Source organism: Astyanax mexicanus, chromosome 7 (assembly GCF_023375975.1).
Source record: "Astyanax mexicanus isolate ESR-SI-001 chromosome 7, AstMex3_surface, whole genome shotgun sequence".
In the NCBI taxonomy this organism is placed as follows: domain Eukaryota; kingdom Metazoa; phylum Chordata; class Actinopteri; order Characiformes; family Acestrorhamphidae; genus Astyanax; species Astyanax mexicanus.
The window spans coordinates 13,793,461-13,809,187 of NC_064414.1; the positions used below are offsets into that span (position 1 = coordinate 13,793,461).

The 15,727-nt window shown below is 40.4% G+C and overlaps 1 protein-coding gene across 1 annotated transcript in view; it reads right to left on the bottom strand.

Moving 5' to 3' along the window:
• tsnax (translin-associated factor X) overlaps positions 1-14,092 on the bottom strand; it is a 28,975-nt gene extending 14,883 nt beyond the window's left edge. The window contains exons 1-2 of the mRNA XM_022663773.2: positions 13,807-14,092; positions 13,607-13,696 (exon numbers count right to left, since the gene is read on the bottom strand). Coding sequence (XP_022519494.1) covers positions 13,607-13,696; positions 13,807-13,822 — 106 coding nt within the window. The 5' untranslated portion in view covers positions 13,823-14,092. The remainder of the gene's footprint in view (positions 1-13,606; positions 13,697-13,806) is intronic.
• Between the last annotated feature and the right edge of the window lie 1,635 nt (positions 14,093-15,727).

The window sequence follows — 15,727 nt, forward strand, 5'->3', positions numbered from 1 at the left end:
TTATTCTAAATTAAAGCTCTGCTGAACTTATTCAATCTTGCTTGTCTTGCTTAATTGAACATCTTTATCCTTCTTTGTCATGCTTGTCAGCCACCTGGTTCATTCTTGTTTATGCTCCACCCACTTAATTTTTTTATTATTTGCATAATATGCAACACCTACTTTTGAGATCTTGTCCTTGGCTCCTTGACCAATCATGACAAGTTTGGTGTCAAACAGTTCAGCAGAGCTTACTCCTCAATAATTATTTAAAAAATCTTTAAATTTGTAAACAATATGGCAGCCATATGCAAATTAGTTCCACCATGGTAAAGTAAAATGTCTTTAACACTTATAACTTTTGAATGCTTAACCTGACACTAATACCACTTCAGTCCTTTGATCATTATATGATTCTCAGATGCCCTGTCAGTTTAAATAGACATACACCCCCAGGGGGCAGATCCGATGCTCGATAGCTGTTTCTCTAGAACCATACAAGCTATCAAGGTCATCCTTGCCAATTATCATCTATGGCCCATGCACTAATGGTACACCAAATGAAAATTTGATATGGACACTTTTTTGGTCACTCTTAGCCAATCACATTCCAGCAAGCTTTTGACAGTCGGAATGTTAATCAGGTCAAAACTTATACACTATATATGGGTTATTTAAATGCCCTTTTTATGCCTTCCAGCCTTCAAGCCATCCAGCTTGGTCATGCTGGTCATTCACATTGGTCATTATGGTCCTGCTGGTCATTCAGCTTTGTCATCAAAGTAATGCTGGTCATCCAGCTTGGTCATACTGGCCAACCACCTTTGCCATGCTGGTAATCCAGTTTGGTCAATATGGTTTTCCAGCTTGGTCAATATGGTCAACAAGCTTGTTAATTCTGGTCAATCAGCTTAATCATGCTGATCATACTGGCTAACCAGCTTTGTCTTTCTGGTCTTGCTGGTCATCCAGCTTGGTCCTGCTGGTCATTCAGCTTTGTCATCATAGTAATGCTGGTCATCCAGCTTGGTCATACTGGCCAACCACCTTTGCCATGCTGGTCATCCAGTTTGGTGATGCCGGTCAACCAGCAACATGTTTTAAGCCTAACTGGCCTCCAGGGGCCTCTTTGCCTGTAACGCTCGAACCCCGTAAATCGCCGCTTGCGGCTATATTTAGGGGTTCGAGCACGTAGTGCTAGAAACCCTATTGTAATTGTTCTGATTATTATAGTTCTTATTCTTTTTCTGCCATAGAAGTGATTGGGCAGAAGAAACCGTAAGGCCTACAGGGCTGAGACTTGGTCATATGGTAGTACTTCTCACCGCTACTCAGATTCAAAAGATGAGCCCGATCGGCCTCAAGGGGGCGCTATGGCGAAGGTCAACACGTTTGGCCCCGTAACTCCTACGTCCTGATAGCTAGATCAAAAATTCTTGCATTATATGATTCCTTGGTTAATGGCAAATCAAAAAGGTCAATAGAACCACTAAGCTCCGCCCACTTAGATTTTTTGCTATTTAGCATAATATGCAAAATTAATCTTACCGTGGCACACCCAAATTTACTTTAACAGCTGTAACTTTTGAATGCTTAAACCGACACTAAAGCCACTTTAGTCCTATGATGCCAACATGATTCTGAGGTAGCATGTCAATCTGTGTAGACATACGCCCCCAGGGGGCGGAGCCAAAGCTAAAAATCTGTTTCTCAGGAACCGTACAAGCTATGAAGCTCTCCTTTGGCATGTATCATCTATGGCCTATGTCCTAATGTTTTACTGAAGGAAAATTTGATATGCAAATTTTTGCGATCGTTATTAGCCAATCAGATTCCAGCAAGCTTTTGACAGGCTAAACAATGACCAATCAGGACGATACTTATACCCTACATGTATCTCAGGGCCTTCTATCATCCATTAAAATATGGCGTTGATTGGCCTCAAGGGGGCGCTATAGCAGAAAATCAGTTATAGCTAAAGGTACAAGTGGCCTAAGCTTGTTATTCTTTTTTAGTTGTATACTTTGCTGTAGCCTTTACAACTTTGTAATTACATATGTTTACCAAAAATGCAAAGATTTTCATCAGTGGCCAAAAGAGTAAAAATTGCTCTTTTCGAACTTGTCTTTAAGTCCTTAATCAATCAAAACACATTTGGTCTTGATGCAATCTTGAGACCCTGTAGGTAAATAATTATCAAAAAAATCTTGACATTTTAACTATTTGAGGCCCATAAACCTTGATCAAACATGTACGTGAAAGCCTTTTCAGAGTTATTTGGCCAAAACTCTGTCAACGTTTAAAACATGCCAAAACTGTTGAAGCTACTAATTAACAATGACATTTGAAGTACATGTGCCAAGTATGAGCCAAATAAGTCTTCAGTAGGCTCTACAGTGAAAAAATAACTATTTTCAATTTATTCTATTTATCGCTATTTTCCAACCTAAATGGACAGAAGACAGGAACCTTTCACCCTATCAACACACAAATTTATACACATATATAGACTGATCTTGATTGCAAATTTTCAGCCAAATCGGACATGTTTTGCCTCTACAACGGCTGGAAAACTACAGCGATTTTGTAGGCCTCAAGCCTGTATTATCGCTTTTTTCAAACCTAAATGGTCAGAAGACAGGAACCTTTGACCCTATCAACACACAAATTTACATACATGTATATACAGACCACTTGATCATGAGTACCAATTTGGAGCCCAATCGGACTTTTCTTCTCTTTTTAATAAATAGAAACACACTGATAGGGAATGTTCTGTCTTTCTGATAGAGTGATAGATTTCCAGCAGGTTATATGTGGTCTCTTGCTGCGCTCTGGTGGTCATTTGGTGAAACAGCTACAGGTGAATTATTCTAAATTAAAGCTCTGCTGAACTTATTCAATCTTGCTTGTCTTGCTTAATTGAACATATTTATCCTTCTTGTTCATGCTGGTCAGCCGCCTGGGTCATTCTTGTTTATGCTCCACCCACTTAATTTTTTCTTAAAATTTGCATAATATGCAAAACCTACTTTTGAGATCTTGTCCTTGGATCCTTGACCAATCATGACATGTTTGGTGTCAAACAGTTCAGCAGAGCTTACTCCTCAATAATTATTTAAAAAAATCTTTACATTTATAAACAATACGGCCGCCATATGCAAATGAGTTCTACCGTGGTGCAGTAAAATGTCTTTAACACTTATAACTTTTGAATGCTTAACCTGACACTAATACCACTTCAGTCCTTTGATCATTACATGATTCTCAGATACCCTGTCAGTTTAAGTAGACATACACCCCCCCAGGGGGCGGGGCCAATGCTCGATAGCTGTTTCTCTAGAACCATACAAGCTATCAAGGTCATCCTAGCCAATTATCATCTATGGCCCATGCACTAATGGTACACCAAATGAAAATTTGATATGGACACTTTTGTGGTCACTATTAGTCAATCACATTCCAGCAAGCTTTTAACAGGCGGAATGTTAATCGGGTCAAAACTTATATACTATATAGGGGTTATTTATATGCCCTTTTTATGCCTTGTGTTTTTTCAATTTAAGAACTGAATTTGTTTCACCAAATGCCCACTAGAGTGCAGTAAGACACCACATAAAACCTGATGAACACTACAGCTCAATTTATCAATGCTTTTCAACTAGTTTACTCACACCACTCATCTAGCATTGCCATTATGGTCTTTATGGTCACGCTGGTCACCCAGCTTGGTCATGCTGGCCATTCACATTGGTCATTATGGTCCTGCTGGTCATTCAGCTTTGTCCTCATAGTAATGGTGGTCTTCCAGCTTGGTCATACTGGCCAACCACCTTTGCCATGCTGGTCATCCAGTTTGGTCATTATGGTCTTCCAGCTTGGTCAATATGGTCAACAAGTTTGTCATCCAGATTAGTCATGCTGGTAATCTAGCTTGGTCTTCACGGTCATGCTAGTCATCCTCATCCAGTTTGGCGATGCCGGTCAACCGGCAACATGTTTTAAGCCTAACTGGCCTCCAGGGGTCTCTTTGCCTGTAACGCTCGAACCCCGTAAATCGCCGCTTGCGGCTATATTTATTATTATTATTATTCTTTTTCTCCTGTAAAAACAGTTGTGCAGCCTAAACCGTAAGTCATAGAGAAATGAAACTTGGTAGGTAGATGTAGGATCAGTGCATCTCGGTGGACAACAAAAATGGCAACGATTGGTCAAGTGGTGGCGCTATAAACAAGGAAATTCATTTTTCACAATTTTCTCAATAACTCAAAAACCATAAGACCTACATTCAAAATTCTTTTTTTGATGGATTCCTTGGGTCAATACCAACAACTTTCCAATTTGGACCATGCACTTCCGTCTATATAGATTTTGTGCTAATTTGCATAATATGCAAAACCTACTTTTGCAAACTAGTCCTAGGAATTTTGACCAATCCTGGCATGTTTGGTATCAAAACACTCGTGAGAGCATGCGCTTCAATATTCATTAAGAAAAAGTTGAAATATGTAAACAATATGGCCGCCATATGCAAATTAGTCCTTCCGGATATATGCCCCATTCACTTCAAGAGGTAAATTTGGAGCACTGTTTCTCAGCAACCGTGCAACCTAGCAAGTTGAAACTTTGCATGCAGAATCTATCATACAGCCTCTAAAGGATGTTCAAAGGGTTCAACTTAATCAATCAACATGGCTGAACACCATCAGCCAATCAGCATTCAGCAGACATTTTGGCAGGCTGAATGATATTTGGCAGTTATGTTTAGGTGGAGACACTGTAGTGACCTGCAAAGTGCTGAAACAATCCGCCCACTGGGGGGCGCTGTTCCAAAAAAACGAGTATATGTCAATCATGCTGTACTATTTTGACATCTAATTGTTTTTGCCATATTTAGTACAGTGGCTCTGACAAATTTCTCAATACAACTATGTTTAAAAAGTGCTTTGTTCATTCATAATTGCTAATTGTTTGAAAATAGCTATATTGAAACTACTCTCTGGATATTTGGCCTATCACCTCCATTTCAGTCTTGCTGCACACTGTAGAGTCTCTAGGTAAATGTTCATTAAAAACATTTGTGAAAATTTCACATACAATAGTGTCCAGGCATCAAGCAATCTGTGCGTCCTTGGAATTTCTAACCTAAATTGCTGTAACTCTGCAGTATTTGCTGTAATCTCACAATGTTAAAGACCTCTGTACAATATCACTCTGATGAAGCGCCATTTAATACAGAACTAGATTAAGAATAACTTGACATTACATGTCATATCAGAACATTCACTCCTTTGTGCCTCTTCTCAACATTAATAACAGGTGAAAGACTTTTGATCATTTCTAAATGTGACAGAGTGTCTCCAATTGTGTTAGACCTTCTTACACATCACCATCCTATGCTCTAGTAGGCACCATTGTGCTAGTTGGTGCTTGATGAAGCGCCATTTAATTCAGAACTAGATTTATAATAACTTCGTAATTACATGTCATATCAGAACATTCACTCCTTTGTGTTAATTTAAACTTGTTTGGTCAAACATTTCAGCTTGTTCTGCAAAGGTTCAAAGGTCAATCTGAATACCACTTTGTGAACATTCTGGTTGAAGCCACCTGATCAATACCAATAACATGTAGACACCTTTTGACTAGTTATAACTCACTTAATGAATATCCTACAAAGTTCACTAGATTTACATGTGAATTTAAGCACTGATCAGGTTGAAAGGCCTCTGCTCAACATTAATAACAGGTGAAAAACTTGATAATTTCTAAATGTGACAGGGCATCTCCAATCATATTAGACCTTCTTACACATCACCATTCAATGCTCCAGTAGGCACCATTGTGCAAGTTGGTGCTTGAACCCGATGATTGCCGCTTGCGGCTATATTTTTTATTATAATTACAATCATCACTTTCTCAGTATTTTGTGGCTGCCCCCTTGGCTTGTATGACTGCCTGAAGTCTCCGCGGCATCGATTTGACCAGCTTGTCGCAAGTTTCCGCACTCACAGCTTCCCAGGCAGTGGCGATGTTCTGCTTCAGTTGGTCCAGCGTAGTAGGCTTTCTGTCGCGAATTTTTCGCTTGACGATGGCCCAAAGGTTTTCAATGACATTGAGGTCAGGCGAGTTGGCCGGCCATGCCAAAACTTCAAGCTGTTTTTTAGTGAACCAATCTTTGGTCGACTTTGCCGCATGAGCCGGTGCAAGATCCTGTTGAAATATGAAGTCTTCTTCGCCGAACTGTTCCTCAACAGTCGGAATCAGGAACGTTTCCAGAACATCTTGATATACGGCAGCATTGACAGCCTTCTTGAGGAAGCAGAGTTTCCCTACACCTTGAGCGGACATGCATCCCCAGACCATAACGCTCTGGGGAAACTTGACGGATCTTTTCACACACTCGTGGTTGTAGGTTTCGCCACCACGACGCCAGACACGAGGACCTTGGTCACCGAAGGAGATGCAGAAGCGTGATTCGTCACTGAAGACCACTTTCTGCCAGTCTTCAGCAGTCCACTCGCCGTGTTCTTTGGCCCACTTCAGCCGTTTCTCCATTTGTTTCTTGTTCAGCATCGGTTTTACTGCTGGAATGCGAGATTTGAAGCAGAGTTCGCGCAGACGACGGTAAGTGGTTGATCTGGAGACGTCAGCGCCGGTCTGCTTGTTCCACAAGTCGGTGAGCTCGGAAGTGGACTTGAACCGGTTGCTGACTGCGATCTTTCTCAGCTGCTTGTTGTCGCGAGCAGAAGTTTTTCGGATGCCGGAACAGTTGGTGCGCTTGCTGCAGTTTTTCTTGAGAGCTTTGCAGACGGAAGACTGGCTGATGCCGAGCTGCTCAGCAATTTTAGTTTGGGTCAAGCCTTGTTGGCGAAGGGCTTGAATTTGAGCCACTATTCCGGTTGAGAGGTCGCGCTGCTTACCCATGATTGATTTTACAACTTAGAAATTCTACTCAACCCTGACTTTATACTGCACAGTGAACACTCTTCACAGAAAACAAAAATTCGAGCAATTATTCTAATTCAATAAAACAACAGTGTCACAGTTAAATGGCCTAAATGGGCCTTTTGGAAAGCTCAGCTGAGCAAATTTTTTTCCAGGTAACGAGTTCTGTGATTAGTCTAACGAGTAGGACAGGTGCGGTGAACACCTGATTTGCTTTCTGCACAAAAAATGCATTCAAAGAATTTCATGACTGCACTATTTCAAATTATTCTAATTCGTTGACCAGCACCTGTACCTTTGCTTTCGCACAGGTCAGCAGCAAGCTTTTGCCAAGGTAAATCTAGCAACGGTGTGGTAATCATTACATTACATTACATTACATTTGGCAGACGCTTTTGTCCAAAGCGACTTACAATAGTGAAGTACAAAAGTAATAGAAGTTAAGGGAACATCAGATGGCTGGCTGGCATCAGATACCCTCATTATATGCACATCTATCTATCTATCTATCTATCTAATGGAAATCTGTACCTACTACTGTCTGAAAATTTTATTTAAGTCTTTGAAACCTCCTTTCACAAAAACTTTACTACTTTAGAAATAAAAGTAGTCAAAATAAATCAATGCTCAATATTATTTGCATATAGCAAAATAATAACATGACATCCCTGTCAAACATAAGCCTATATAACTATTACCAATAAAAATAACTTTAAATTACAACAGAGGCAGAGCTTCTTATTCTCTGTGAACAAATTTAACAGATTAAAACAAAAGTGTTTCAACTAGGATATAGAATACAAGAAGCCTTTATATACATAAAAGCAACAAGATTTTCCCGTCAAATAAACAAACCTACAGGCTTTATCAACTATGAATAACTTAGTTACAACATAAGCTATAGAAGTGCTTCAGTCAGTATAAGAAAAATATTGTATGTAGTGGAGTTGCTTGAAGTGGTGGAACAGATTAGATGTATTAACATTACCGCTGCTGGTCGGCTGCACTCTCTGGCACAATTTGCAGCAAAGCGGCAAGGGAGCGGACCCGCGGCCGAGCGAGCGGACCCGCGGCCGGCCTCGAGCATCCGGGGCCGACCGAACCGAGTCTACCTTAGCCTTGGATCCGCTCGTCCCGGCTCCGTTTGGCTCCAGCGCGAGACATTTTTGCTGCGTAGTGAAGCGGACCCGAGCCTAGCCATTTTAACCTAGCCTTGCCTAGCCTAGCCTATTTGGCTACGTGCCTGTGTGGTTATGTCATCACGCACTGACGTAGCCCAGCTACGGGGGCTGAATGTGTTGAGCTCTGCGGCGAGCTGACGCCAGTAAAAAACGCCTGTCCGTGATTCTGTAAATAATACATATCGATATACCACAAAACTTATATCACCGTTATTGAAACATTTCTTATCGCGATAAATACCGATATCGAATTATTGTCCAGGCCTAGTTAGAGGTGTTAGAACGGTAAGTGCTCTTTGAAGAACTCTGTCTTCAGGAGTTTCTTAAAGATAGCGAGATTCTCCTGGGGCCTTATGTACCAAGACATGCGTGGACTTCCTACTAAAATGTTCCGTACGCTCAGACCTAAAAAGTTCCGTGCGCACAAAAAAATCCGGATTTATCAAACCGTGCGTAGGCAGAATCCCAAGTATTTCTCTTAGTACATCGCAATCAACTTGAAATCAAACGCAAGTGCACGAAAACATCACACCTGCCATGTCTCCTACCTCGATTAAGCAGAGTATAATGTTATAATAATAATAATAATAAACAATAATAATAATAATAAATTATTAGGCTATTATTATTATTATTATTATTCTATATGCGATCATATAATTACCCATGTTTTAAATTGTATTATTCTAAGATGGATAATAAATGCATTCATTTAAATGCTTTAAATGAGTTGCTTATCAAGAAGCCACACGTCACACATTCAGCTTGTCTTATCCTCTTATGCTCTTGGAAATCTAAAACGGCTTATAAGCCAGTCATCATCATGGGCCAAAAAATCATAATGGTCACAGAAAATGCGCTCTCAATAAATTTGGCCATTATCAATATTTTCCAATAATGCCAACGCTGCATCTCCAACAACTCCAGCGCAACATTTTATGTATGTTTATACAATCTTGGCTAAGTGGAAACATGTTGAATGATTATTTCTGTACGCCAATGAAATTGTCTGATTAATTTACTTTATTTTACCCAATAGTGCTTACTACAATGAGTGCATAAAGGATATGTTAATAGTTGTAATTTCAATTCATCGCCTGAAACAGTATCTACCTAGGGGTGTGATAAAGGTTGTCAGACACGCACTATTTTCCTCCAGAGGGATTTGCCAAAAAACCCACTCTCGGCATCCAAACTGGAGCTACCTTTTGCTAGCTTGGGCAATCTCATTCAAGGTAGGCAAAATTAACTTCTCACGTTTCACATTCTCGTCCTGTCTTTTTAAGACACATATTTTTTCATTCTTTTTTATTACTGCTACCATGGGCGCACACCATTCGGATGGGTCACTTTTTCTATTATACCCATCATCTCCTTTCTCTTTAACTGCTCTTCAACTTTAGGAAGTAGGGGAATAGGAACCTGTCGTTGTGTAGCGATACTGTATGGCTGTGCCCCATCTTTCAGGGTGATTTTCACTGGTTCTCTTTTTAAAGGGATAGTTCGGTATTTTTGACATGAGTCTGTATGGCATCATCATAACCAGTGTCGTGCATCCACACTGACTTACCCCCCACAGCGTCCTGTGAGCCGAGTTCTTGTCCAGTTTAGGTCAAAGCGAAAGTAGTCCGGCATGTTTGCTGGGGTCAGGAAAATAACTCCTTTTTCTTCCCAAAGCAGTACGTGTTCAAAAGAGTGATTTATTTACATCACAAAAAACTAACCCTGCAAAAGTCACGCCTCGTAAATCACTTGGGTCCTACTTTCTCTCATTTCGTATCAGTGCGCGTCATTCTGACAGCGAGCTGCGCACGCGTCAACTTGTTCTGTGTTTTGGCAGTGCTTAGCAGCTGTGTTCAGACTAGCAACGCAAACGAGCTAACTTTAGGGAGAAGTCTATTGGCTTTTATAAGCTTTGTAAACACATATATATATATAGCTAGGTGTGTGTGTGTGTGTGTGTGTGTTAAAATGGTGCGGACTTGTGACTATCCAGGCTGTAGCAACAAAGATGTGGCTGATTCTCCGCAGAGTTTTCATCGTTTTCCTGTGACTGATGTTGCTCTGATGAAACTTTGGGTACTAGCGCTGGGCATCCATGTGGACACAAAAGTGGAAAAAATAAAAAAGCTTCGTGTTTGCAGTGCGCACTTCAGCGATGATGACTTTTTATCCACATGTCCTGGACAACGACAGATGAAGAAACGGATTCTGAAGAAATCTGCTGTCCCTGCACCCCAGGTAAATAAAACTGTAGCCTACCAATGTTCTCTACAGCATTCGCTCATAGCGTAAAAAAAAGTTCTCAACACACCAGCATTCAGGAGTGCAGGGAAGTCACTGTTGTTTGTGATGCAAGCAGCTGCCCCGCTGACATCCTCATCAATGGATAGGTCTTGCATCTCGGGCATAACTAAGTCCCACTCGTGGCAACAGTAGCATTCCACCTCGGTCTGCATTATTTCGCACTTGAAACAAGTGCACCAGGATTTGTCGGCCACCCTGGGTATCGCAGCTCCAGCAGTGGCTCCAGTTTCATCTTCCACCACTTCTCTGTCCACCCTCTCTCTTTCTGCCCGATCTAATTCCATTTGGCGAAGTTCAACATCTGTATACTCGGGTTCATAAAGATATCCCCGTGGCTCTGAGCGGTGATCAATGTTTTCCTCGTCACTCTCGTAGTCAGACATGTTCTCGAGGCGAGAAGTAAACAAAGCGACCCAAACACGTAGGCTAGCTGTCAGGTTGCAGCGCTGCGCGCATTGATATGGAACGAGAAAAAGTAGGACCCAAGTGATTTACGAGGCGTGACTTTTGCAGGGTTAGTTTTTTGTGATGTAAATAAATCACTATTTTGAACACGTACTGCTTTGGGAAGAAAAAGGAGTTATTTTCCTGACCCCAGCAAACATGCCGGACTACTTTCGCTTTGACCTAAACTGGACAAGAACTCGGCTCACAGGACGCTGTGGGGGGTAAGTCAGTGTGGATGCACGACACTGGTTATGATGATGCCATACAGACTCATGTCAAAAATACCGAACTATCCCTTTAAGGTGCCTAGGTCACTAAATGTACTAATCTCGTCAATGTGTTTAATTAAGCAAAATCTAGTTGCCATGGTTCTGCTAAGGAGGTTTTCCCCAATTAGTCTTGACCACTACTTCACGAAAGCAGCAGTTTCGTAGTTGACCCCTGACATGAGCCTTACTTTTAGCTAAAAACTGCCCTCTAGTGGCCACAATTCCTCCAGGACACTAACATATTTTTCACTGCACAGAGCTTGGGCTTGTTCTTTAATGTTTTATACGTGGCTTCCGTCATTACTAAGTGTCGGCGCCTAAATAAATTTTGAATAAAACTTAAATTTAAAGTGGTGCGCCAAGGTAGCTCATCCTCTATTAACAAAGAGTCTTTGCTTTGTTTTAGCTCAACTGACCCTAAGAACATCGTGTCTTCATCATCCTCAGTAATCTCCTGCACAGCTGTCTTTAAATAGCATGCTGCAGCAAAGTGTCCAGTTTTGTTGCACTTTTTTTCTTGTTGCAGGACATTGCTCCCAGCCCCCATGATCATGCTCCTTTTTTCGCTGTTATATTTATTTTTGCTAAATTGTCTTTCTGACTGTGCATGACTTACATCCTTCACTTGCTCAGCACCTTTTCCTCCATCTGTATTCTGCTTTTTATTAACTCACAATGCCTGGCAATTTCAATTGCAGTCCGCAGTATTGGATCATTTGCAGTTTTTGTGACATTGCTTGTCACGAATTCCAGTTACTCACATCTGCTCATCTTTCTGAGCTCCAAAACCACAATTTTCAGCTAGCTCGTACAGCTGCCTAACAAATGTTTCCACACTTCCGCCGGGAAGTTGAACTCTTGAGTAAAAATTTCAAACGCTCATATATAATGTTGCGTCTCTGGATAAAGTGTTTGTCGAATTTGAACATAACTACAGAGTATTTACTGGCATCTCCCTCGCTCTCGAACATAAATGACTTAAATATGTGCTCCGCCTCTGCTACTATTGAAGAAATCAAGGCATTTACCTGCACTGTTTTCTCATCCTCTGTAAGCAGGGACCTGGCGCAGTACCTGGCGAATCTCTGTTCGGCCATGCTTCTGGCTTGGAAAATTCAAACTTCGCCATCACGACGCACTCTCCAGTCTCCTCAAACACACGTCCAACTTTTCGTCGGCTCACTATGGTTTTTCTTCTGACACCATGAGACTTTTATCGCCGCTAATAATTACCCCAAATCGTCAGGCTGGTTGTAAACAAAGCATTGCTCTCTGTGCTCAAATCAGGCCCCCAGCTTTTCCCTTCCAAACGTGCCACCGGAAGTGTGCTGCTGAGGGATGAGAGGACCATTCATTTTGACCGTTCTTTGAACCAATGATAAAGGTATTTCCAAGCCGTTTTTGATTATGACACGGCCCATGTTCTTTTTTTTCGAAGAATGGGTTTTCTGTCATTTGATCCATGAGATTAATAATCTGTTCATAGCTTTAGAAAACAACGTTTTTATGCAACTATGCTAACGATGACGTGAAAAAAACGCGACCCAAAATACCGTGCTGTAATGTTTGGAGAAGTTGCTCCTTGTAAATCAAAGGTACAGAGTCGATTGCCGTCGAACAGGGTCAAAGTAACCTCTTATTATGCAAATATAATAATATAATACTACTACTAACAGTGATAATACATTGTAGATAGTAAGATAGCAGTAATTAGAAGTAAGATAGACCATGAGAATTATAATGTATAGATAGAATGTTTATATTTCACACTTATTATTTTCATTACAGAGTTTCTAAATACTTGTTATATAGACAAACTAAGAATATTCTTCAGTAAATCTGTGGACTGATATTGGCTATCAGTAATTATAGTCTTTATCTGCTGTTCATTCAATAAAAGACCCATTCTAAGACGGAATTAAGGTTTTCTCACTGTGTTCTTTTTGGAGTGAATAGTTCTGTGCAGCTCCTATAAACAGTACGGTTGTTTGAAGCCGATCAGGAAGTGACACGATTGGCCTCACCTGGCTCCGTTGAAATCAGCAGGATGGCTTGGTCCAGTTAATATATACTGTCAATGGCTCAAATCCGAAAAGTAAAGTCTGATTCACACATGCGCAGTAGGCACTAACATAACTAGATCAGTTTATACTCCACGTGAAAGTAAGGGTGGTTGGTTAGTTAATAAGCTAATAAGTTAATTGCTTAACCTAGTTAGTTTGTAATTTACTTTGTTAACTAGATTAATTTGTATGTTAGTAAGATACTTAGCAATTCAATTAGTTTGTAAGTTAGTTAGATTAGTTAGTTAACTTGGTTTGTGTGTTACTTAAACTAGTTACATATAGTTAGTTAACTGTTGGTGGGTTAGTTAATTAGTAATTTACTTAGCTTTAGTTTTGTTAGTAAGTTAAGGTGTTTGTTAGGTAAATTAACCTAGTTAGTTAGTTAATAAGCTGTGTGTAGGTGAATTACCTCTGAAGGCTGAAATCACTGCAGACTGGCTGACAAAATCCTCAGTTTTCTGATCTGAATCCGGCCTCCGTTTCCGGGCGCTTGCGTTACCTGATTAAAAATACAGTTGTGTTATTATTATTAACCGAGGTGTGTGTATCCAAGCAACGCACACAGGTAGACATCTAGCAACAAGAATGTAATTGATGAACCGAAATTACCTTCTCTTTTACTCATTTCTCCTAATTAATAGCCAGCACCCTGCCTCGCCACAGAGATAAACACAGCTCAGCGCGGGGAGGAACACTGGGCTGGGGGTCTCACTGCAGCAGCTACCCGGTCATGACTCGCTGTTTAAACTTCAGCCAGCTCAGGATCCGCAGCGCGTGTTTAACTCCTGAGAACAGTTAGCTTCAGCTCATACTCTCAGTCTTTCATTACACACACGCGCCTGAAATTACCGACCACAGCTACTGACAGCCTGCTACTGCCACAGACCCTCAACACAGGAGAACACCCACAAATGAGTCTTCCGAGTTTTCCACACCACCAGAGGGCGCTCCAGAGTCCAAAATAAATGTGTTTATATTGAGCAACTGAGCAAAATCAGAGTTTATAAATACAGCTCTGGAAAAAAAGGAGACCATTTAAAAATCTTTCATTTTAGCAAATTGAAAACTTCGGGAATATAATGGGAGATGGACGATTACAAGCTACAAATCAACTGGAACTGCTTGAATATGTGCACCAGGAGGGGCATAGAATTATCCAAAAGCAGGTGGAGAAGAACATGCCAAGATGTATGAAAACTGTGATTAAAAACCAGGGTTAGTCCACCAGATACTGATTTCTGAACTCTTAAAACTTTATAAATATGAACGTGTTTTCATTGCATTGTTTGAGGTCTGAAAGCTTTGCATCTTTTTAGTTATTTCAGCAGTTTCCTTTTTTCTGCAATTGAATGCTCTAAATGGTAACATTTTAATTTGGAATTTGTGAGAAATGTTGCCCATAGTTAATAGAATAAAACAATAATGTTCTTTTTACTCAAACATATACCTATAAATAGCACAATCAGAGAAACTGATTCAGAAACTAAAGTGATCTCTTAATTCTTTGCAGAGCTGTATATTATCACTGTTTTACTCCATTCACGGAGGACTCACTCGCGGGCTCCCTCTAGCGGTGTGCAGATATTTACCGATTGAGGACGGGAAGTGCGCAGGCTCGCCATAAACCAGCTCTGGTGCTGCTCCTCCTTATTTCTGAGCACAATGTTTAGACTTCATGCTTTACCGCCGCACACTGGAGCGGAGTGTGCACACACACACACAGCCCTGTCAGACCTCAGCACTGTTACTGTAATAACCCAGCAATCTGGATACCATAATTAATACAGACAATAAAATCTAATACTCAGAGTCCGTTACACAGACGCCTCTTTATGGAGTAGTGGAATATATGAAGGTGTGCAAAAAATATTTTTAAGTCAAAGTTAGGCATAAAAACACACCTTTCCCCCCCTTTCCCAGTTTGTAGCTGTTTGTGAGTTTACGACAGTTTGAATAGGATCGTAATGTAAAATTATATTCAAACCGCTAGTCATAATGGAGCACTGTTGCAATCTTAACAAAACAAAAGGTCAAAGTTTAAACTGCAAAAATACTTGGAAAAGGATTGTATTGCAGCCTTTTGTACAGGAACAAAAGTAAGAATAAATGGAGTAAAATTGCTCAACACATCAACGTCTGCATTGTACTACATTGTACCTCAGCTCTGATCAGGGCAGTGGTTCTTAATGTATAACACCACATATTAATAGGTGTAGCTGCAGTTTTTTTTTTTTTTTTTTCAAATGATGAAAATCTACAAACTTAAACCTTAATCTCTCCTTTATATTTAACAATCTTTACAAAAACTCACTTTTGTTTTATAAACTTAACTTTATATGAGTATAGTTGACTAAGAATATCACCACATTCACTCATAATAAAAAAAGCATTTGTTATGGTCAGTGAATCACCACACACAATATGTACAGTTTATGCAAAAGCGCTGTAATGATTTGTCTTTTTTGCTGTACGGAAAGTATTCAGACCCCTTTAAAATATTTTACTCTTTGTTACAAAGCTGGTTCCCAAT